Source organism: Stegodyphus dumicola, chromosome 7 (assembly GCF_044657685.1).
Source record: "Stegodyphus dumicola isolate Sdum_Otavi_A_Nest chromosome 7, ASM4465768v1".
In the NCBI taxonomy this organism is placed as follows: domain Eukaryota; kingdom Metazoa; phylum Arthropoda; class Arachnida; order Araneae; family Eresidae; genus Stegodyphus; species Stegodyphus dumicola.
Genome location: NC_140774.1, coordinates 180,197,742 through 180,224,356, shown reverse-complemented (window position 1 = coordinate 180,224,356; position 26,615 = coordinate 180,197,742). Strand labels below are relative to the sequence as shown.

Here is a 26,615-nt window from a genome sequence, read left to right as displayed (position 1 = left end):
CGCTTAATGTTATCATTCACATTTAATTAACGAAAACATAAAAAAATGCATAGCCTTTTTGTGGTCAGAAAGTCTGATAATATTATCAGAATATTACAGAATGAATTTTTTAAACTCTGCACCTCCATGAGAACGGTAGGTCTGCTATTATGCCTAAACTCTTATTGCATGTACTCTGGTGGAAAAAATCTGCTATCTGTTTACCATGGCAAATCTGAGAGAGCTGGACAGCTGGCATAATTTAAACAAATGTTGTTGAGTTACATGGGCATACAAGACCCTCGAAATAGATGCCTTGGAATCCTGCGTTGCTACAAGACTGCACAAAGTATAGTACTATTTACATCAGTTCCATAGAATCACTCTCTGTGACAGATGTTATAGAAACTTTTTAGGCAATGTATGGAAGTATGAAAACAATAATTCACTGAAATATTTACAGCCTATTTACAGGTAACACTTCAAACAATGTGAAGAAAATATATGCGTTACAGATTAAACGTGATGTGAGACTGAGTAATGTGCTTCGTAGTAGACAGTTCTGTATTAAGAGTAATGTGCTTTGTGAAAGGCCTAAATATTGCAAGCACTAGCGTTAATATATGCAATTACAATTGACAGCTTTCGTTAGACCCTTTTCATTTTGCACTTGTCGAGGTCTCCAATTCTGAAGATTATTTTCAGAGGCTTCTGAGGGATGTATATCTGTTATGTGCATTCATGTAAGAAATAGCTCAAATGGTCTACTGTAACATGGAAGAAATAATTTTTTTAAACTGAAGTAATATCGCGAAATAAAAGATAAAATCGCCAGATAAGGTCGAAATAGAGCAAAGAGATAAGCAAATGGCAGAATTATGTCGCCAAGTAATGGATTAAGTGGCCAAGCGTCTTGATTTTTATTTAAGGCAGCATTAATGCGTTGAAAACAAGTCTCAGAAAAGACAAACAACTAAGAACTGTTTTAAGCAATCTAAGCTTTTAATAAGGTTATTTCGAAGCAGGAGAGATGAAACTGAGCAAAGCCTTAGCCGGGAATTGAGCCACGGACCTCTGGAATACGCATCCGGCATGCTGATCAGTATACTACGAAGGCATGCTGATCAGTATACTACGAAGGCATGCTAAGAAGGTAGGAGAAAAACCTTATAAACGATAAAATAAAACGATGGAGAATTAAAAATATGTGAAACTAACGGGAATTGTGAAGAATTTAACACTTAAATGGATATTGATGAAAAACCACAAGCTGCAGATACAGTAACAGAAGAAATTATCTGCCTTTCGCTTTCTGAAGCAAATTCAAGCACATCATTTGATAAACTTTCTGAAGATGACGACAAAATCGGTAAATTTCTTACATATGCTGAGTTGAGGGGTGTCGTATGAGTATTAAGTTTGTAATGTTACGCGCTTCCAACCTGCACGCAACAATAGTGGTGACTGTTAAGAACTGGAAAGTAGACCAAAGTCTTGAAAAGGGTTTAAATCCCTTTTTATTCAACTTTAGAAATTACAAATGCGTGCTCTTGACGCTCACAAACTACGCCGACCCGGCGGTAAAATAAAAATAAGAAACTAAGAAAAGAATAGTAACAAGTGACTAACTACGAGGCTCTCTAAACGTAACTAACCTCACCGCGTTCTAAAATACCGCTGATAATTCAGCAAACTTCTGAATATTACGTTGAAAGATTAACAAACTGCCGAGGCAAGCACACAGGCCGAAACGCGTGGTTCTTCAATTTCTAACTAGCCACCTCCACGCTCGTGAAGTAAGAAAGCACACTTTCGAACTCGTTTCCTTTCTATTTAACTCAGATACTTCCGCTGACAATTTGAATCCTTGCGCGTTCTACTAAAATTTACATACTCTGGCATTGGCAATTCCAGGGAAGGCATGACAAGAAAGATAGTTTAAACTTAAAATAAATGTTAGTTAAAATAAATATAAACTCTACAAGTTTAAGGGGTACAGAAATCTGTCCAATAATTTCCAGAAGCGTAATGAATAGAAAAATAAAACTTGCGTAATAATTCCAGACAATTTTTTTCCAAATTAAATGCTGAGAAATTAAATATTTATATGCCTTTACTTATATGTATGTTAAATTAGTTAAATTCCATTGATTGAAAAATAATTTTGTTACCTCATAATGTTATCAAAATAGCATGGGCAAACGTGATCTTAATAAATGGCGCCTATTGTAGTAATATTGCACTAAAATATGTATGCGTTACCGCATTACAATTGTTCAAATATCTAGATTGTTATACGAATCAAACTAGCGTTAGGCAATAAAATATCCGATATTATAATTTGCTTCATTAAATGTTTATATTTTTTCTTCTTATTTATGTTTTAATTATCTCCTCTTATTTATACTTCAGTTTACAAATTGTGATATGTTCTACCTCGATTTCATAAAAGTATTTTAGTTTAAAATTATATTAACATTATGAGGTATTTTCTCCCTCCTATCCGCATGCCTTCGGGATGTAATTGGAAGCATATTGGATGCGTATCCGAGAGGCCCAGGGTTCGAGTCCAGGCGAGGACATTTCACATTTTGAATGAACACTGAATGGATTTTTATCTCTAATATAATGTACACCGAATAAACTGTTGAAGCATCCAAATAACGTAGAAGTTAGACAGAAGATGTGAATAATTGTTTAAAGAAATAAAATGTAAATATACTTGTAATAAATTTATATTTTTACTCCCATTTTTAGCATCAAAAAAAAATTCAGCTTCATGGTAAAATCAAATATTTATTTCACATATTAAAGTTTTAATTTTGAGGTACCTAAGTTTTGACTGTCAGTAAGATGCAAAACATTCCACGTTTCTGATTTATATTCATGATTAAGGGTCTTCATTTTTTATCTTTGAAGTTTATTGTTGTGCAACGCCTGTGCAAGTATTTCTGAATGGGACACAAATATTGAATGTGAACAGCACAAAACTACAAACTGAGCAATTTTAAAATGATCCTAAAGAAATTATTTAATTTTACATAAATAATTAATGTTATAATGCCTTAAATATGAAAAGATCTAAATAATGTACAGGAAATATTAAAAATTAAAATTACCAATCACCAACTGAAGCATAAAACATGAAAATATGTAAACTAATTACATTCTGTTCATTTTAATTTTTTTACTTATTTCATTAAATAAAGAATAACAAAATGTCATCAAATCACCATTTAGAGAGAAAGGGTGAAATAAATTCAAAGAAGCGCCTGCTAAATCTGCTAAACGTTCAAGTAACTTTACATACGTTTACCTTACGCGTTCAGAATACTTTACTCTTCTAAGCATACCATCTTTAAATAATACGATCGTTGTCAGCTAATAGATTTGTTCTAGACTTTTAACAATGCACAATTGCGAAAAAAAAAATGGGACAGTTATATATATCCCATTCTACTGGGCCGATTGAGGGAATTCAAATTGCGTTTTTCATGTCTTGAAAGCGCGACTTAGGATATATATTATATTTATATATAGCATTGTTCTAATGTAGGAATTTTGACGCAAAATCGGACATTTTCTGAAATGACGTGCAAATTTTCTTTCAATATTTAGATTCTACTACTCAAATTATGTCTATATATTCAATTTTGTAAAATTTGGTGCGAAATTTTCCACGAAATTCAAAAATTTATCTTGGCGCATTTTTTTCAGTTTGCGCCAAGAATAATTTTTTTTTCAGTTTGATCCAATATGTATATTCATGTATATCTTACAAAATTTTGAATAAAAAACTCTAACTTTTCCCAGGTGTGCCTAGAAATACATCTATTTTAAGATAAATAAAAGATATATTAATAAATATACACCAAATTCAATTAACATTGAAGAGATAAAATTTTGAGAGCTAATTTGTTTGAAAACTACTCGTGCGATTTTTACAAAACTTGGCAGTTTGGCATAAATTGAGTCGTAGAGTCGAAAGATGGAAAACAATTAGCATGTCATTTCAGAAAAAGTTCGGTTTTGTGTCAAAATACCTATATTAGAACAATGCTATATATAAATCTAATATATATCGTATGTAGCGCTTTCGAGACATGAAAAATGCAAGTTGAATTTCGTCAATCGGCCCAGTGAAAGGGGAGATGCAGAACTGTCCCCTCCCCCTTTAATGTTTTATTTATTTATTTATTTTTCGCAGTGTACGTTTAAATTCAAGTTACGAAAGAGTCCTTATTATAAATATTCACAAAGATATTTTAACACGTATTAATAATTTAAAAATTGAGGTATATCAACTAAAACGTTAAAATTGAACATAAACAAAGTAAGCGATAAATTTTATAAAGCAAATAATTCTGTAAAATAAATAATTTCCTTTAAACAATGCAATTCGGTGACGCTTTGGAACGGAATTCAAAGCGTGCATATTAATCGATGGATTATATTTATTATTCATTTCTAATTTATCAGGATTTCCCAATAGCTGCTTTATACAACTAATTACTTCGATGGATATTTTTAAGACATTTAATCAATGTGTTTGGCGTCTTTATTTTTTATGCTTGTGAACAATTTAAGTGCACTAACACATAAAATATTGCATTCGAAAAATTCTCCTATCTCATGTTAAGCTTTCGCAATAAGATAAGATGGACAAATATAGAAAACGTATTTTGTAAAGAACAAAGGAAACTTGAAAATGTGTATAAATTTGCATAAAATGTAAAGATATTATTATACAAGCTCTCGTTCTCTCTCTATAATTCAATATCCAAATAGAAATTTTTTGCGTTAACAGTCTAACCGGAAAAAATAAATTAAAATTGAAAAAAATAATAATTCAACAAAATAACGTGATAATAATATAATAAAAACAAACAGAGCGTTGAATTTTTTTAAAGGAGGAGTCGAAAGCTTTTTAAGAGATCTACATTTCTAAATTACACGTGGATAATTATAAATTAAATGTTAGTGCCACATAAATTAAATTAATTAAAATAATTGCGAAAGCAACAAATGATGATGAGCTTGGTCGTATTAAAAGGGCTTAAAACTGGTAAAGCATTCTACTATATATCAGTACTGTATACTATATATCATTATAGCATACTATATATATGATACTACACTTTGAATGATGATCAAATGAAATTCTTCCTTTTTATCAGATTGCCGTGTTTTTCAAGAAGTGGTATGCAGCAAACTTAGTTAAATAACTAAAAATAACTAAGTAAATAAAAAATAGATAATTTTTTAAATATATTTAAGAGATTAATATAAAAAGGTGGAGTCAGCATTCAATGTTTAAAATTCATTTCTTTGCGTTAATAAACATTTACTTGCCGTATCTGATATGCGAGAATATACAAAATAAGTTTTATCTGTTTCTGAACGTAGAAATACTGAAACCTTAACGCGAGTAAGTTTATTTGTTTGGCTTATTATTATACGTTTTCTTAGTCGCATTACTCTTGATTGCACACTTATTTCTGTATTCAAAACTGCTGTGTTTAAATTATGAAATTTCTTTATGAAACTAAAACTTATCATTCTTCGAGAGGAAAATAATTTTTTTTGGCTGGACAATCTGAAATTTAGAAATAAACTTGGTATTTCCCAGTAGATTAAATACAGTGACTTGAATAAATTAAATATTAAAATTATATTATACCTATCTTCGTAAGTTTATGTAATGTCATTTACTTTTCCTGTTCAAATTAAAATATAAATATTCTTGGTAGGAAAGATCTATTCTTAAGGTAATTACTCATCACTTTCTCGTGCGAGGGAGAGGAGCTTTCCTTCGTATTTACTTTTACCCAGCGTGGGCGTCGAATTCAAATTTCTCATGAAGCGTAAGATAAACAAACTAACGAGTAGGTACTGCATCTTGGTTTTCAAAAGTGCCATCTGATTCTTCTCGGCAATCCTCTGCTAGCTCTTCCTTTCTATAAAGGCATAGGTCAGCGACATTCATGTGTACATGCGTGCGTGCGTGAGCGCGTGCGTTCGTGTGTGCGCAGGGAGCATCACCCAAACCGATCTTCTCTCGTTGCCAGGTTCCATCAGCTCTGCCTCGAGTCAGTCGAGCGGTTTCAGCGAGGCGAGCGCTGCGACCTCTGGTGGGAGTGTTGGTCAAAAAGACTATGGCGGTCTCGACTTCAAGATCGTGGTGGATTTCAAAAACGGAAGCCAAGCAACCATTCACCTAGTGGCACCAAGTATGCAAGAAAAAGCCGCCTGGACCAGCGATATTAGTCAGGTAAAAGTTTAAATTATGCTAATACCCTTAAGTTTGAATGTCTTTGGATCAACAAGAGTCACACTTCGTAAAAGCGCAGGCATGTGAGACCGTAGGAGCATGTTACATTTTTTATGCATCTGTAAATGCAGTTTTTCCTTTATGACAATTGATATGCAAAGAAATCAACCTTTCAGGGTTGAGCTCGTCGTAACACATTGCATGTTGTTGCATAATGTATTCTACGAAACGTCTTCCCATTGCTGACACACATACCGGAACGCTGATTACTAAAAATGCAGCGTGGTGTCAAAACAGTCTGAGGCTCTGTTATGTCTGTACATTAATGTGTCAGATACAACAGCCGGAAAAAAATGTAACTGCTAATAATTTCATTCATCGCTTAAACTCGGGTAAATGAGAGTAAAGGTAAACAAAATTTAGTAAAATACACATAAATAAACTACATTTATGTTGCCGCTTGTCTTCATTATACACCAGGAAATAATAAATGTTTTATGTAAATATTCCAAGACCTGCAAGTGTAAAGAATGAATAAACCTAATAATAAATGTTTTATGTAAATATTCCAAGAACTGCAAGTGTAAAGAATGAATAAACCTAATAAAAAATTGAATTTGTTCATCTTGTGAAAGCCTTATCTGTCTTTTAAAAATTGTTTTCTATATAAGCAGAAATTATAACAGCCTTTGAAAATTTGAAATACAGTTTTCTTTAATATTAACAATGTATTAAAAAGCTATACAAATCTTAACTTTAAGCTTTAATTAAAACAAGTGTTTTATGATATTTTTGAATAATGCAATTAAAATAAAGGCGTAAGAACAATGCTTTTGCTAACATTCAATTAAAAATGTTATTTTATATTAGATGATGATTGTGCATAATGAATCACATTTTTAAGATAGAGGCAACGAAAAATCACCTTTCAGGTATTTTGACAACTGTACGGTTTAAAAATTGGGAGTGAGGAGAAATAAATGTGTGTGTAGTTAAACTTACGTTTTTCAATCTATTTCTTTAACATGGCATATTAATATCGAGATGACATTAAGTTCGATGTATTATTTAGTTCTTATAACAATAATAAAAACATATATTTTACATGACAGATAACATTTTCTGAATAGCATGTTGCAAGACAGACGGAGAAAAATTCTCTCCTCATTCAAGAATATGTGCGAATATTTTGACAACAACGAAATTTAAAATAACTGTATTAAATATATTTTTCACTTTATTTCAAATTTATTGCATTTAATAAAAGATTATATAGAAAAATGTCTCTTTACAGAATCTAAACATTAAATAAAAAGTAATAAGTTTTTGATATGATTACTAAATTAGAATTTAACTGGTTTATAATAAAAGGATTACGCATTCTGTAAAATGTCAATTTTTGGAAACGTTTTGCTTGAAATTACTCAGTTCCGTTTTTATGTAACTACATATGGTTGTCTAATGTATAATATGTAATGTATCTTTCGTGCATAGTTTGTAAAGAAGAGTGAAAATATTTTCTTTACCTACCTTCTCCATATTAGGAGTTTCAAATCTATTAAGGTAATCTTAAGCTCTTTTAGATAAAATGTCTTTTCTGCGGATGCTATTGCCATCTTTAAACTAAATGGTTTTAATGTACAATGAACAAAATATACTTAAATTAACATTCATTGTACATTTATATTATATTTCTGTGTTTGCATGTATACCATGCTCAGCAAAAGTTTCAAGTGTATTCGTGTGCGAAAGAAACGTTGAAATAGTCTATAATATTTATTTTCCTAGAGTATGTATAAAATTTATATCCATGTTTATAGAATTAATGGAACAAATCTGCTGGTGTATTACTTACATTACCTGTTCATTTACGGAGAACTTACGGGTTCTTAGAAGAAATTAGAAATTTCTGTTGAAATTAAAATATTTATATAAAACATGAATGCATGAAGTTTCGTATGATTAAAAAATAGTCCTTCAATAAAAAGCATTTTCATTAATTGTAAAATCAGCTGTTTGAAAATCACTTATAAATGTAACTGAATATTACGCCTTACGCTACTATTAAATACCTTTGATTAAGAATTCTCAATATCATTATGATACATTACAATTAAGGGGCCACCAGCGGCCGAGCGGTAAAGTCACTGAACACTGGTAGTTCGGTCCGAGGTTCGAATCCCGCGAACGGGCTGGCTGCATGGGCGTTTTCGTGGTTTTCACCATGTGTAACGTGTATACGAGCAAGTTTCCTTTAGAAAGTCCCCCACGAAGGCATCCCTCCCCTTAGGCAGATAGCCCTCGAGGCTTTGCCATAATCCCCCCCCACACACACATTACAATTAATTCAAGCAATGTCACCCGAAAACATTTAGTTTCTTCGAAATGTTATTCACAGTATCAGTTTCATAACAAAATGTATTACTATTTGCAAATAATGTTAAACGAATAAGAAAACTACATTTGCAAGTTGAACGTTGAATATTACTGTTAAATTTCAAATATAAGAATTTGAATAATAAAAACAAATTCCTAGTTTCAAAACTAAACTGCTCTTAAATACTAAAGGATTAATTAATAGTTCACATGATTAATAAGCAATCTTTCTACTGATTAATGGGTTTTCATTTGGATGTTAAAATATTACAAGTAACCAAACATAAGTTAACTGTAACTGTACCTTACTTAAGTTAAATAAGCAATTCAGTAAGTAAATTTTTCTTAAATTAGTTCTCCTAAATGATCTAATATGTTAAGAAGTTCTCATTAGTATGCCTTATTTTCAAATTTCTGACAGCTATTATAAGAAAGCCAAAACTTTTGCCAAATTTTTTGGGTACCAATAAGTATTTAATATTTAAAATTTTGCAAATGCATCATTCTTAATGAACATGTTAAACTCCAAAGCCTATTAAATGTTTCCCAAATAACTTCTTAAAACCTTGATTAAACAGTTGTTTATAAAATTCTACATATTTTTTTCATAAAGAGCATCAAAAGCGAAGAAAAACGAAACTTTGATATTTATGTATGAATGATATTTTTCTGTGGTAATTTACGCTTTTTAAAAATAAGGTCTTAATTTAGTTATCTTCTGGATATTATTCATTTAAATATAAGTTTTATTTAAATTTTAACACCAGATTTTTGCTGAAGGTTTCTAAAAAAAACACAGCTTTCAAAATTCCTTAAATCGTATGCACGTGTACTTAACATATTTCATGCGAATTATTTTACGTACTCTTCTGTTATCGGAGCCAGATTCGGAAATGCGTGTATTTATATGTATTCATGTATGCATGTATGCACATGCACATACATACGCACATTTCTGAATCAGGTCCCGATAACAGAAGAGCACATTATTTTATTTACTGTGTGTTTATAAAAAATAACATTTTCATGCATAAGAATCACAATATTATATTACAAAAAGCCCGTCATAATTCATAAGTCAGTAGAATTATTTGAAATATAAATTATTATTTACATTCAACATTTTAAATATGTATCAAAAGTCATCTCTGTAGTAGATTCGTTGCTTAGCATGACTGCAATAGTTTAATGCTTTCCAGATAGAAATGATACATGCATAAGTGTAATAAAACTGATAACATTTTTCTTAATATGAGATGTTTTTGAAGTTTTTTTCAGATATTCCATAGATTAATTTTAGTAAATGATAATTCTATTTATATCAAACTATTACTAGAATTTTGATTCTTGAATTTGTGAAATTACTACTTACATTTGATTGCAAGCTACTTACAATTATAGCATTACGTATTTTTTATGTTTGATTAAAAGAAGAATGCGAGATCTGCAACTGATCTGTATTATCTGTATTGTATTGTATTAAATATTTTCTGTATATTCCAGTATTTATGATATTTGAATAGTTGATGATACATACTAAACTATAAATAATCTTAACTCACAGCTAGAAGGATTAAAATGCAAATAAAATAGTGAATTTCAATAAAATATTATGACAGTTCATTTGCGCGAGGTTAAATTAATACCTCTGAAGCCACAAATATTTTTAACTGAATAACCCTGCAGTACCCTAACCTAAATTCACTGAAGTTTTATGTGAGCTATCTGTAGCTCATTACAAAGTTAACTTAGAAATTAATGCATGACAGCGTAGAACTTTCCTAAAATTCAATGACATAGAGAAAGGCTAATTAAATTTACTTAATTGTTTTGGTTTGCTGAACATTGCTTTATTTATTTGAATTGCCTGAAGTTCCCTAATTTATCTATAATTATTTATAGTTGAGTTATCCGTAGCTTATTACAAAGTTAACTGTGAAAATTAATGCATGACAATATAGATTTTTCCTAAATTTCACTCTAAAGGCTAATTAAATAACATTATTTTCTTTAATAATCACAGAAAAAAGCAATATGTAATCCTTGTTTTCTATGCTATGTTTATAAATTGTCTGAAGTTGCAAAACAAGTTAATTATAAGGGTTTTCTGAAATATTCTCAGTTGATTAACCGAACGAGCTGTATCGTCATCACATAAGAAATTTTTGTATATTAACCGAACGCTGTTTAATGGAATACTTTAACAAGCAGGTTTTTCTTTTATACTATACGAACTCTTTTTAATGGAAGTGCTTTAACAAGCAGGTTTTTCTTTTGTATCTTCAGACTCACACTCAATTTTTGTACGGGTAGTTCGGTCCGAGGTTCGAATTCTGCAAACGGGCTGGCTGCATGGGTGTTTTCGTGGTTTATCCCATGTGTAACGTGTATACGAACCAGTTTCCCTTAGAACGTCCTCCACGAAGGCATCCCTCCCCTTAGGCAGATCGCCTTCGAGGCTTTGCCATAATCACACACACACAATTTTTGTAATTCGATATTTTAAAGAGTTATCAATTTCAATGCATTTTCAAATGAAACAAATAAAACCGTAACAATTACAGGGACATAATAAAATTCATCACTTAAAATAAAATAATATTCAAGTAATAAAAGTTCTTTATTTATATAAATGTTATTATTAATGTAAATGATTCAGTTATTATTTTTCTTATAACTTAAAGGAATAAATTACACCTGGTAACACGTAAAATGTGTTTCCAGTTATAGTTTCATTTCAGACTGAGTTAAAATTTGTGAATACTTTTTTTTTATCTCTGTATGCTTTCTACACTATTTCAACTGCCAACTCCTAGAACCACATAAACAGACATAGTATGAATCGCCCTTCTTACCTCTAAATTCCAGTTAACACAAATTCAGACCAAAACTTTAAAAAAACCTTTTTATTAACACTTCAGTCTGATGGTTATTCAAAACTGATAATGGTAACAGAAAGTAAAGTCTCAACAGCGTACGCGTAATTTGGAATAAATATTCAAGTTGAATTACAGCATTAAATGCAAGTAGCAAGAATATAAGTAAGCTTTGGTTCAGGCCTCAATATTTTTGCGAAGCAGTTACGGCTATCAGAGCTAAATGCGATAAGCAGTTCAGTCACCGATAAACGAAGCAGAGCAACTGGTCAATGATGGATGTCAAAAGCTCTTTCTCAAACTCAAGAACTCGGAAGTTAATTATAGTTCCTAATTTTTATCCTGGTGGGAACTGATGAAAATGCATGTAAAAGTAAAGACAAAATTATAATGAAACTGAACTAATTAATATAAAACGTTACAACTCAAACGTTTCTCTTGGATAAGACATATACCGTTTTTTCTGTCAAAACGAAGTGTTTTATCAGTTGCTGACTTACCCACTTATCGTTCAAAATAAGTTTTAACTCTTTCGCATTGAGAGACGACCAAATCTGTTTTCAACAAACATCGAAAACGCCCGTATTTACGAATTTGTCTTGGAATAGTTTTCCTTTCCCCCTGCCTGGTAGATCCATCGTGTGCAATTTCACCTTAGGGCCGGATTGCACCTGCGAACGTCAATAGCTTTCCGTATTTCTCCTTTATTTGCTTCAAAAGAATGATTGACATGTCTTTTAACAACTGGCGAAACCAATGAGCCATACACTAACGTGTAAAGGAAAGAACTAGGTAGAAAATAAACGAGGCGTTGGGGCGGTTTACCGTTGCCTGAATGAACGGGCGTTACGGGCGACTTCGATGCGAAAGAGTTAAGAGTCTTTTCGAGGTTTTATGCCAGAAGTAGACTAATTGCCTATTCATAAACTAAAATAATTTTATAGATGTGTTAAGTAATAAAATTCGTTCATGTTACAAATGTATTAGGTAATTTATTTTCTACAATTTTTTTAAAGTTATAAAGCTTTTATTATACAACAATTATATATTATTTTACAACGTACTTCACAGAAATAAATAGATGTGCCTACCACGAACACACACACACTAGAGTAGTTCTTTCATAAAATATTTTGACGAAAGTGAAGTTTGTTCAGTTAATGTTGGATTCTAAGTCTTCTAAAGAGCAAGACTTGTTTTTGATATTCTATAAGACTTCGAGTACTCTTTGAAAAGGATATGAGAAGTCAGATAAGTGAACGAAGTGTCCATAGTGATTCGAATGCAACTTAAATGCCAAAAAAGGAAGTTTCATTAATTCTCACCGTTTACGAGAGGTATATATGTTACAAAGATCCATCGTTTAATAATTAGCGTCAAACGTATTTTTCACAAGACTCAACACTACTTGGAAATAAAATATCACGTTTCTATGCATGATAAGTGTAACGGCAAATTCTCACTTTTTCGGAATCACAGGAAATTGTGACTATGGGTGGATTATCTAATGAAGCTCCCTGTATAAAACTATTTTTAGCATCTTCTACAGCCATCTGAGAAAAGTTTCAACTTGAGTTGCATTATATTTTGATATAAAATGGTATATAAGAGATATTCCTCAAATTCGAACAAGGCGATGTTTAGCACAAAACATCGGCAGCAAAATTAAGAGAAAGATAATCCATTAAACAATCTAAAAAGTTTGATTCCTAATGATTATGCAAGATAGTATTATAAAAAATTTTATTTTACATGATTGTGGTCTGCATTTTTTATGATTATCTCTCTCATCATATTCCAAACCAGACCAAACCAAATTTTGATGCTTTATCTAATCCGTAGTGGTTTGTAAAGGAATGCTAAAATAATAATTCTTTTTCAATGATGATGATATTAAAAAAATCAGTTTATGATTTGATTGCTTATATAATTGTTCTGGTAATTATTTAAAATGTTTTCCTTTCTAGTGTATAGACAATGTTCACTTTAATGACCTATTTCACGGAACAATGAGTGACTCATCATCTGTGACCATGCCTCACTCCATTAGGTAAGTAGCAGAACTCCATCTTTTACTTACACATTATCTTCTTAGTCACTAAGATAATGCTTTATAGCAAACTAATGTATCATACATATTTGTCATGTTGTTTTATATCCCTGTATTAATCAAACAACATTTAATTTATTCGTAGTAAAGACACCTTGATGAAACCTAACAGTTCAGTATGCTATGTAATTTAATAATTATACAATAAAGGCACCTGGATAACACTTCATTCCATTTATCACATCATAAAACATATAACGTTTTGAATGATCCAAAATATTTAAATTATTCTTCATTATAATGTAATGCCTTTTACTTTACTTTCCAAGCGCAAAACTCACCACTGTATGGCATTCAGACATTGCTTTTTTATTCTATTGTTATTTTTTTTCTGGTAAAAACTATTTAGATTTAAAAACCTATTCACTTGATAAGTTTCAACAAAGTATGCGATAATGTCACAGCCTAACTTTCATTAACCTTTTCTCCTTACATGCTATTTAGTCAGTATTTTAAGTAACTCTAGTGTGGAGGTATGTATCATCAAATTCTGTAAAGGTGTTGCTTTATCTTTGACTATCTCAATGTTAGTCTCACAAAATGGTCTATTCTTCACAGTTTTAAGGTGAATTAATGTAAATTAATCGGTTCAGTTTTGAAGAGGTTTGACATCTGAATCTAGAAATGTAAGACTGTGATGATATTTTGTTTCAATTCTAACATGAAATTCAACAAATTATGCACGTGAAGGTCTAAAAAATTAACTCACACTCCAAAGAAATTTGAAATGTATGTTCGGTATACAAAAAAACTATTTTCCTGAAACCTTCTTAAACTTTCCCCTCCTCCTCATATTCTCTTTTTAAGAAAATAATTTACTTCTTTATCCTTGAAATTCATCTAAATTATTCATTGTTCGTTTTTCTGTTAAAGTTAGTTTGGAATAGCAAAAATCGAATAAAAATGCCAGCTTTCATGCATTATTGTTAGTTAGTTAATGTAAATATTCATACATTATTTTTAGCTATTTAAAATTAGTTTGGCATATCAACTGAGACAGCATTCTGCTTAACGCAGTCTCCTTTATGCTTTACTAAAATAAGTAACGTAGCTGCTTCGTATCTTACAATAAAAGCATAATAACAAAGAGAAGATATTCTGGATTAACAGACAATTTTCCTATTATTTACCACTTTATTCGCAAAGAAAAACCAGTTTAAAATTTTCTTTTAGAACAGTTTAATGGCAATATATTTGGTTAGAAGGAAAGTAATTTTGGCTTTTAGAGTGAAATAAAATTCAATTTTTTATACAAACTATGAACTTTAAGCAGTTAAATATCTTCCATTCTTTCGATGGCTTTTTGCCATCTTTCTGGTAATTTCATCATTCCGTGCTCATAGAACTTCTGGTCTTTATGGACAAAAACCTCGAGGTTGTCATTATTACTGAAATTTTTACCATATAAGAAGTTTTGTAAACTTCGAAACAAATGATAATCCGATGGTGCAACATCGAGGCTATATGTGGGATGAGACATCACTTACCATCTAAGTCCCAGTAATTTTGTACATATTGCTAAAGATGTGTGAGACCTCTCATTGCCGTGCTGAACAAAACTCCTTTGCGATTTGCGACTCTGGCCTTTTCCCTTTGCCTGATTCCTCCAGTTTCATAAGTTGTTGACAGTACACATTTGAGTTGATTTTCTGGTTGCTTGAAAGAAGCTCAAAATACATAACATCTCTTTAATCCTGCCAAATTGACAGCATAAGGTTTTTCTGGTGCAATTAAGCTTTCAGTATGATTTGTGGTGATTCGTCACACTTGGACCACGATCTTTTTCGATCGATCTCTTTCTCATCACCAGTGATATTTTGTTTCATAAAAGGATTGACTGCATTACGTTTGAAATACGCATTACAAATACTGATTCGTTGTATTAAGTGAATTTCTTTCAATTCATACTTCTTTACTTGAAGCTACTTAACGAGGCCAAGACATCTTATGAAATTTTCAGTTATTGTATGTGATACATTTAACATTATTGCAATTTCTTGCACAGTTATATGATGATTCGAATCAATTATGGCTTGAATTTTATCATCATCATCTTCAGCATGTTGGCCGGAACATTGGTCATCTTCAAGAGAAAAATCTCCGGAACAAAAATTTTAAACCAGTTCTGACACATGCGTTCTGTTAAGCAATCAACTACATAAACTTCCCACATCTCTTTGTGAATTTCAGTCGCTTTCTTGCATTTATGAAAATAAAAAAGTAAAATCCCAGCATGTAGTATCTTTCATGCAAATCTGACACTGGCTGCATGCTGCCTTTATGATGTAGGAGTTTTAATATCCAGCAGTGCACTTCCAAACTCTTAAATTTGTTATTAAAAAACTTGTCTATTCTAGATTGCTAAGCATATTTTTCTCATCCAATCTGCAAGAATTAAGTGCTCCAAGTGTTAACTGTCTTAATTAAAAATGGTATCTATACTGCTACCGTATAAGGTACTATTCAGAAACATTTCCATCAAAAACCTAAATATTTGACATCTATTTGCGTTTGTAAGAGTGCATTTTATAATTAACAGTTATATAAATGCTACTTCATCATAATTAGCAACGTAGTTGCTGATAATAATAGTTAGCTTTATCTTTGATTGGTAACTCTGTATTGTGATATCAAATTAGAAACAAATACAACCACATGTTCCAATAATCATATTTTTTCCAATGGGAAACCTTTGTTATCGAATGGCAATATCTTATAACTGACTCTTTGATAACTAATTAATTTTAATTTTGAACAAAAGGCTTGCAATTGCAGGAAAATTATTAAGCAGTTAAAATAATTAACCATTCCAATAATTTTAGCCCTGAACAAAAAGTCTAAAAATACTCATAGAAAAAAAACATTTAATTACGATGTACTTTCAAAATACCATATTTTCCTACCAGCAGCCATGCCGTAAAAACTGATGAACACTAGTAGTTTGACAATAAGTTCAAATCATCGCAGAAAACTGGCTGAATTGGTACTTTCTGTATGTGCAGCATTAAAACGAGTCAGTTTCCTTTAAAACATCCTCCACGAAAACATCACTCTTGTAAGGCAGATTACCTCTCATGCTTTGAGATAATCTAAATAATTCTAAGTAATTCAAATACATTTTATTCGTAAGATTAAGAAAAATCTGAAAGGCACTTGAAGTCACTGAATAGTTCCATAAGTGGGGAAAACTTATAAAAAATTAAATGGTTCTAAGAAGTGCTTCAGTACATGTAATCGTAACATGGTATATTTCTTTAAATTATAGAAAAATGGTCTAATTAATGGTTTCTATCATTCTTGTTTTAAAAGAGGATGACATATTCGTTTTATTGTTTGTGAAACGTGTAAACTATTATAAAAATTTATTTTCCTAATTTAAAAATATTGGATTGTAATAATCGAATCCGAAAAATCACCATATGTTGACAAATATGTTACAAATTCGATAAAATTTTGACTTTAACTGACGGAATAAAAACTGAAACTCGGCAGTCATTAATTGGATCATGTAACGATGTATGACTGACAATATGTAATTAACGATACATGATAATATATGTTTGAGCAGATCAGCACGATTTATTAATTTTCTTTCATAAATTTTGTTTTTTAAAAAACCTCAAAGGAGAACCTCTGCTGGATTTAGATACGGTAACCGTGTTTGCCATTACAATGCACCTCCATGTCAGTTAAAATTAGTTCTAAATGTACTTTTCGGAAACCTGCATGGCATAGTGAATTTAAGTTCTAGAAAGTTCATGGGGAAACTGCAAAGATAATAAATCTTTCAATGAGACTTATCTATATCAGGGTAAATTTCCCCCCTCTGGGGATGGAATTTCATAGTTTAAGTGTGGGGGGGGGGAATACAAACCATCTTTTCTTTATCTGTTAAGCATTTAGCTATAGCTTATGAATATCGAAATTTCTTTTATGGCACATTTTAGTATTTTTCAACATTTTCAGTTTTACTGTGCAATTTATAAAATACGTTAAAATATAATCTTCATTTAAAAAAATACATATGCCTTATTTGAAAGGAGGGTAGAATAATCTAGGAGTAGAAAGAGGGATACATTCAGCAAAATAGGTTGAGAACAATAGCGTTATCATCTTAGAAGTCAAATAATGTTGCATTTAAAATATCTGTGTGTCAGTTAAAATACTATCCAAAACGAATTTCCCCATTAGCGCTTCGTTTCATAATCACGCCAGACATTTATACTTTAATGGAACTGATTTTTACTTCCTTGTAGGAAGTAAAGGAATTATTGTAATCGCAAAACTTTTCGGATATCATATTTCAACAAAAATGTACATTTTAACCACTATCGAATGTAATTTAACGATATTCTTGCGTGACATCTGTACGTAAAGTACTCTTTTTCTCAAAAAGCGTTGCAAAAAGGATTTACAATGGATTCAGAAGAGATTTTTTTGTGATGTCTGTACGTACGTATATATGTATGTATCTCGCATAACTCAAACATTAGTAGCCTCAGAATGTTGAAATTTTGTATATAACACTGCTATAACATGTAGTTGTGCACCTTTCTTTTTGGTTGCAATCGGCTGAACCAAAGGTATATATATATGTCATATTAAAAGCACAAAGGAAAAAACGGAACACTGTAGATGCGTGATTAGACCCATATTGAAGAAGATTTTGATTGCGTAGTATGCTAGTAATGCTAACTTGGTAACATCTAAAGAACTTGGCAGTCGAGGCAGTTTTAATTCCATTTTTATTTCCAATTGATATTTGTGGCCACAATCACTTGGCACTCTAGTCGTGCCTTTCAACAGAAGATTTACATTTTTGATACATTTTACATTTTTGAAGAATTAATGTTTATAGTTTAATCTATAATTTTGATTCATATATTTTTATCTTACATATATATATATACAGACTGGGTATATATATATATATATATATATATATACCCAGTCTGTTACTCTGCTTCGTGAGTTAACTTGTTTTATTCCCATTATATTGGTAAATTGTGCATTTTTTTGCTTTAAAAATGATTCAATCATATTGTTCTTATCTTCCGGTTAAGGTTTTTATTCCTTTAGTTAATTTGGGCGCAATAGCTGTAGAATTATCAACAATTTAAAAGTTGTTTAAGTGCGATTAAGCCTAATTTTTTTTACCATAGCAGATATACATTGGTGTTCAAAAATTAAGGACAAAGTCGAAAAATTAGCATATCAGCTGAATGAAGAGGCAGAGCCGACAGAAAGACCAATCAGGAGATTAAGTAAGGTGATGTACGGTAGCACATGCGCAGATATGCAGGTAGACGTAATGGAGGAGTGTCTGAGTAGTATAAAACATGTTGTCGGTGTAAGATCAGTATCTCTGGCAAAGAGATTGCACGCCGTATAGCAGTTAAAATCACACCGAGTTGCTGCCTCAGCGAGAAATGGCGAAAAATCAATCTGTTAGACGACATCTGGATGCTTTTACCCGAGGTCGAATCATTGGGAAGTTGGAGGAAGGCCGCAATGTGACAAGTGTGGCTGCAAAGTTCGGAATTGCTCACAGCATCGTTTCACGACTTTGGAGACAATTTCAAACTACAGGAACAGCTATCCGGGGGTTTAGTAGTGGTCGTCCACGAGGAACCACACCCGCAGATGACCGGTATATTGCCCTACAGGCCAGAAGAAACAGGCGCAGACAGCAGGAGAAATCGCTGGACACACGACACAGGCGACTGGACGACCAATATCGCGTTTTACCGTGGCCAGAAGACTGCACGGTGGTGGTCTGTTTGCACGACGCCCTGTACGGTGTGTACCTCTAACGCCTGCCCATCGGAGAAGGCGTTCTCTGTGGTGCCGGAAACACCGGAATCGGAGAGATAATGAATGGGGACAAGTACTCTTTACAGATGAGAGCAGATTCAGTCTGAGTAGCGATTCTCTTTGCATACTCATCTGGAGAAAGCAGGGAAGCCGCAATCATCCCTCGAACATCATTGAAAGGGACAGGTATGGAGGTGGCGGTGTTCTCGTTTGGGGAGGCATCATGCTTGGTAGTCGTACAGACCTTCACATCTTCGACGCAGGTTCAATCGACGGGACCCGTTATTGTAACGAGATTCTTCTTCCATATGTGTGTCTTTTTAGAGGCGCTATGGGTCCGCAGTTCCTTTTCATGGACGACAGTGCACCATGTCATCGCACAGTAGCTGCCGAACAGCTCTTAGAGAGTGAGGATATTGAACGTATGAATTGGCCGGCACGATCTCCGGATCTCAATCCCATCGAGCATGTATGGGCTTTTCTAGGCAGACGCTTGGCAGCTCGTACCTTACCACCAGTAACGATTCCTGACCTTCGATTGGCGCTGCAAGACGAATGGGCAGCAATGCCTCAACAACTCATTAACACCCTCATTCTCAGCATGGGCCGACGCTGTGAAACCTGCCTAGCAGTCAGGGGAGATCATATCCCCTATTAAAGACCGGATGTTTCTTGCTGGACACCCATCACAGGGATGTTTCGGCCTTCAGTCGCATTGCGCTCCATGCTACTTTTTCAATAAAGCTTCTTTTTATCCCTCTGATTTCTCTTTTAGTAAGTGTTGCTTACATTACTCATGTCCTTACGTATTGGGGATCTTACGGTATTAAATGTGTTGATTTGGAAAGCTTTCGTACAAAGTTATATTGAAAAAACCGTCTCGTCCTTAATTTTTGCACACCAGTGTATTTGCTTACATTTGACACTTAGCAGAAACTCACTCGAAACTTCAGATGACTTTTCAGATGGTTGCCACCAAATATTATCGCCCTGTATTTAAAGAAATTAAATATTGAAGATTCTGCATGAAATTATGTATGTTTCTCGCACTGGTGAAAAAACAATTATACCTAGCGCCAACCAGTTTTGAATAAGTTAGTTCTCTATCCGAATATAGGCACCTGGAAGCTGGAATCTTGGATTTCGAATTTGTTTCATTATCTGTTTCCCTTTCTGTAAACTTTACCCAGTTTTTAATTCAGAAACTCAACGATTTCAAAGTGAGTAGTGGTAACACACTGTGCAGAATAAAATATTTTTATCTCCAGCGCGTGAGACTGTCTGTCATAAATTCTAAAAATATGCTGTTTTCAAATATTTTTAGTCCAAAGGGGCGTTACCCAAATTCCCTCGAAACGTAGCATCTGTGTGTAACACTTACAGCTGCCAAGTTATGCCGTTTAATTTTTGTTGTTGAATAAAATTTAAGCCCAGTTCAAGAAGAGTTTAATTTTAAAAGCTCCGGTAGCTTACCTCATCCTTTTCTTAAAAGTAAAATGACATAACTATAAAAAGATTAAAAGGTTGAAAAAAAACTTCACTGCTATTCAAGAACCGTTATAAAAACTAAATATATAGGTTTGCGATTTATATGTCATAACAAAATTTCTTAGTAAGTATTACATTTCTTTGTGAATGAAGATGACAGGGGACATAGTAATAAGAATTTTATCAACAACCGCCCTATCTTATGGAAATAGAAATCTTACTTATGACACTCATGGTATAATTAATATTCGCAGTAAAATGTTGGTGCGAAGTTCGTATAAAATGATTTTTTAAATCATTAATTTCTTTTGCGTTGAGTAAAGCACTTTTAAAATACTGAAGATAAAAAAAAAATCCTTGATATATTGAAAGTCTTCTTCCACACTTTCGCGCAATTCTTTATTTATTTTGTGGCGACGAAGAGAGATCACTTAATTTTTCCCCATAATGAGTCTCTGGCGTTGAAAAGCCTGGACCTTCCTGGGGGTGGAGCATTTCAATGGCGATAGAGATGTTGGAGAACCACACCCAATCCCTTTACCAATCCTTTTTCATTAAGGAAATCACGTACCTGAAGAGAAAATATGGGCTAAAGCCTCGTACTGCTGCACACGCGGTTACAGCCGAAAACATCGCTGAAAAAACATCGCGGACGAAAACGTTTCGGAGAAAACAACGCAAGGAGAAAATGTCGTGGGAAAAAGCATCGCAGTTCTAAAATATCATGGTACAAATTCTCGTGGTCGAAAATAAAGCGGTTCAAAAACTTCGCAGTTTAAAAACATCGTCTTTGAAACTATAATGGTAAAAAATAAAGTACCTATAAATCATCACATGACGATAATATCGCATACGTACGTTTTTCAGATTGCATATGTAACTGACTTTCGTCATAACTAACAAATCGACATCCAAAACATTAATTGCACGCTATACATGAAAATGTTAACGGCACTTTAAGAATAAACGGAAACAAAACAATTAGTAATTTTCATTAAAACAATATCAGATTAATAAATGTTAAAGAAAATAATTTGATCATTAACTAAGCAATATTTATAGAGGTAACCTCATGGTAACCTCATGCAGTTATTTATCTTCCTTTTTCTAAGCATTTTTAGACTGCATTTTTGATTAAAAATTATCAATTAAACATTATAATAAATGCTTAATTTATTAATGACCTTTGTTAATTAACTATAAAAATTTTTAATTCTATTAAATTTTATAAGTTGCATTAATTTTCTACTCATTTTTCGTTTTTAAATGCTTAAGGTTTCTTATTTTTTCACCAAAAATTTTTAGTTCGTTCAAATATATGAGATATAGAAGTAAAAGAATCCCTCTTTCTTTCTTGCGCTCTGTGATCTTTATACGACCATATATTTACAACTTTCAAAACCTGAAAACGCCTGTGTGCGATGTTATCGTCATGCGAAGATTTGTAGGTACTTTATTTTTTACCACGATATTTTTAAACTGCGAAGTTTTTGAACCGCTTTTTTTTCGACCAGGACATTTTGTACCACAATGTTTTAGAACTGCGATGTTTTCTCTTTGCGATATTTTCTCTCACGATGTTTTGTACCACGACGTTTTCTCCTTGCGTTGTTTTCTTTCTTCCGCCACGTTTTTGCCGCGACGTATCGGCGGACACCTCCCACACACGGTCCATGAAGAGACTCCTTACACTTCGGTTTGAATACGGCAAATCCTAGGCGGGGCATCCTACGTGCCTAGACCGTAACACAAAATCTGATGCGAACACCATTTGACTTCCCAGTATGGAATATTAAATTATACGCATTTTTTGCTGTTTTTCATTTAAACTTATCTCCTCGAATTTCATTAGAGATATATTAATTCATTTCTCACTTCGCGGCAAGGCAAAATCACATAAAAAATCAAAATATTTTCATTAAAAATTGAAAGATATAGAAAAACATTAAACACCAAATACAGTTAAAACAATTTATTTTTTTTTTACAATTAAAATTAGAGTTTCCATGAAAAACAAGCAATTCGGCCATCAGGCAAGAAGGCAGATTTTTAGGTGCACAAAACTGAAAGTTTCGTTTTGGTCCCACTCGACAAAGAGGTGCAGAAACTGAATTTACTATTCTGCTAAGTTTCAAATGTAAACAAATATTGCTGTTTATTAAATTATTCCGCTTATTAATGTAAACAAATATGGCTGCTTATTCACACTTAAACAACTTTTAAGTTGCTGTTATTCTACAGCTATTGCAGGCAGATAAACTCAAGGCATAAAAAACCTTAACCAAAACAAAAGAACAACATAATTTAATTACTTTTAAAGCAAAAAATGCACAAGTTACCAACATATAAAAACAAAAACTGAGCTCACCGAGCCGAGTAACATAGTGGGTACACATGTGTTAGATATATATACTTGTACTACGACCTATTTGAACCAAAAAGGGAGATGCACAACTACATGTTATAACAGTCCTATATACAGAGTTTCAAAGTTATGAGACTACTCGTTTACGAGTTATACAAGATACATATATACGTACTTACGGACGTCACGAAAAATTCTCTTTTAAATCCATTTTTAAATCCATTTGGGGAGAAAGATTCATTTAGTCTATCCTTACTTACAGAAATCACACAAAAACATCGTTAAATTGTATTCGATAGCGGTCAAAATGAATAGTTTCGTTGAAATATGATACCCGAAAAATTTCACGATTACAATACTTCCTTTACTTCGTACAAGGAAAAAGGAATTTTACATGAAATAATAACAATTTATGTACTCTAGAATCAATGTGTGCTCGCAGAAGAACGATTTAATCCAAAGAGAAACTAAGACTTATTAATATTTACTACAAGGAGAAACTAAGACTAAAAAGAAGTTACAAATGTAAGTAAAAAGAGCGAATTCATCACTTATACAAAGCTTAATAAGCCGTGTTCAGAAGTATCTTTCAAAGCGTATTTTTCTTTTTCTTTTATTCTTTATCACTTTAAAAAATTCTTCTCTTTTGGACAGTAGCATTTGGAATATTTTCAGATCTGATTTCTTTCAGCTGTTATGTTGTGTATAATTTTCGATTGGAAAACGGTCAGCTATTTTATGTACCATTTCTAGTCGTGGTTTTAGTTGGCTAGCTTCTCACTGTTAACTAGTCATGTTAACGTTGCAGCGTTATGTTGTCCTTCATTTGTATATACAGTGGTGGCCAAAATCGTGGACACTTTTGGAAATTTTTATGTTTTTGGACTTTGTATGTTTATAGAAAATGTGGCGTTTCACAAAATTCAAACTTGTATATATCATTTTAAAGATAATTTATTACTGAATTCAATACAAAACACAAAATTCAATTATTTGCAATGCAGAAAAAGTTATATGTACTTTAATATAAATAAAAAAACAGTTATGAAGTGGTTTGTAATGTCTAGCTTTCCTGGCCAATCACTGTTCTTGTTCTGAGAACCAATCAAATGTTAATAACTGCCAATAGAAGCTGACATCATGTTTACACTTGAAACAATTCATTATTTTGCTTTGTTCTGTAGAAGGAGGACCTGTTTCTTATACACTGCAATTACAAGTAGGAATTTTTGTAAAAATTTTTAATATTTAATTAAGAAGCAATGACATCAAATAAAAGAGTAGATTGGACACCTAGAAAGAGATGTAATATTATTGTGTTACGAGAAAGTGGTCTTTCCTATGCTGAAATTGCAAGACAGGTGGGTGGTTCAGTGACTAGATCTGGAGTCCAAAAGTTTTGTTTACGATATCAGGAGACAAATTCAATAAAAAACAAAGAAGGAAAAGGCCTAAAAAGGTGCACCACATCTATTGACTACAGAAGAATAAAATGACTATGTCTCCAAGATAGAAAAATGTCATCAGCGGCCATGAGAAGTGATATAAATGATGCTGGTGTTTCTGTCAGTTCAAGAACAATCAGGAGAAGATTAACAGATGTTGGACTGAGAGGTAGAATTCCACGAAAAAAGCCTTATCTTCTAAAATATCGTTATTCGGTAGTGATAGGCGAAAATATGTAAGACGTAGAATAGGAGAAGAGCCACATCCTGACTGCATTCAAGCAACTGTGAAGAACCCAGTTAGTGTTATGATTGGGTCATGCATGTCAGCAGATGGTATTGGTCGCCTTCATATCATCGATGGGACACTGAATGCTAGAAAATACATTGACACTATTCTAGAACCAAACCTTCTACCTTCCATCAGAGATCTCTTTCCCAACAATGCTTCGTTTATTTTTCAGCAGGATTCTGCTCCTTGCCACACGGACAAAATATCGAAAGAGAGGTTTCGTACAAAGAGCATTAAATTGTTGTTACGGCCAGGAAACAGTCCTGACCTCAATCCTATCGAAAATTTGTGGCACCGTTCGAAAACTCTTGTCCGAATGAGGCGCCCATCAAATAAAAGGGAACTAATTGAGGCTTTAATTGTTTCCTGGCATCATGTAATAACGCAAGAAGAGCTTAAAAGTCTTGTCAGCTCAATGAAACGTCGATGTGAAGCTGTAATCAAAAATAAAGGGTACGCTACTAAGTACTGATAACTCACTGGAATCATAACTATCTAATGTATATCGATAACTATTATCGTTTAACTTTTTTGTATTGCAAATAATTGAATTTTGTGTTTTGTATTGAATTCAGTAATAAATTCTCTTTAAAATGATATATACAAGTTTGCATTTTGGGAAACGTAACGTTTTCTATAAGCATACAAAGTTCAAAAACATAAACATTTCCAAAAGTGTCCACAATTTTGGCCACCACTGTATAATTTCAGAATTTATAGCTGCTTCCGTCACATAAAGTGCCCATTATTTCTGAGCATATTTAAAAATTACTTCTCTGCTAACAAGATATATGAGAAAGTTTTCCAATCCTTAATTTTTACTTGGATAAATAAATTTACCTTTTCTTTTATTTATCTTTAGATAAGCGACTCGGTATTATTTTCTTTCTTGTATCATTCTTATTTATATGTCATATACAATTTTTCATATATGGCATATCTATAAATCAGGAGATTAATATTTCATTTCATATTTAATATTGTCAATAGTTCTAGATTTTTTAATTTAACGCGAAAAGGAAATAAAAATAAGGAGTTTTGAATTTAAGTCATTCAGTATGCACGTAAGGACACTGTCAGTAGAATTTCATTTAATTTGATTTACTACGTAGGAAATCATATTTAGCGAAGCGTAGATATCTACCTGTATGGAGATTATGTATCTCAATACAGTAATATCTGCAAGTGGCACCAAAGTTTAAACTTTATGTCAGTTGCGGATAAACTGAAGTAAACTTTTTTTCCAGGCTTCATGGTCGTTGACAACCAATAGTATAATTTCCAAGAAATAATTCAGGAAAACCTTGCTTAACTTAGTTAATTATTGCATTACATTACCTGCTAAATGAAGTCACGTTAAGTGGATGCAGTATAGAATAGAAATAATGACAACTCATTCATCGCCTCGGTGGCATCTCAGTATGCGTCACCAAGCGAACTTTTCCAGTATGAAATATATAACAGGAAAATAGTTGATACTGTCTTATAAACAATCTCCTAAGACTATTTCATACTAAAACACGAATACAGTGGGCGAAAGATATAAGCTCTGCATAAATAAAATACTGTATTTAAATGTCTTTCTGTTATCCAGATCAA

General features: G+C 32.4%; 1 protein-coding gene across 1 annotated transcript in view; it reads left to right on the top strand.

Moving 5' to 3' along the window:
• LOC118187708 (ras-specific guanine nucleotide-releasing factor 2-like) overlaps positions 1-26,615 on the top strand; it is a 302,120-nt gene that overhangs the window by 144,833 nt on the left and 130,672 nt on the right. Inside the window, exons 13-14 of the mRNA XM_085821450.1 lie at positions 6,048-6,250; positions 13,470-13,552. Of these exons, the coding sequence (XP_085677576.1) occupies positions 6,048-6,250; positions 13,470-13,552 (286 nt within the window). The remainder of the gene's footprint in view (positions 1-6,047; positions 6,251-13,469; positions 13,553-26,615) is intronic.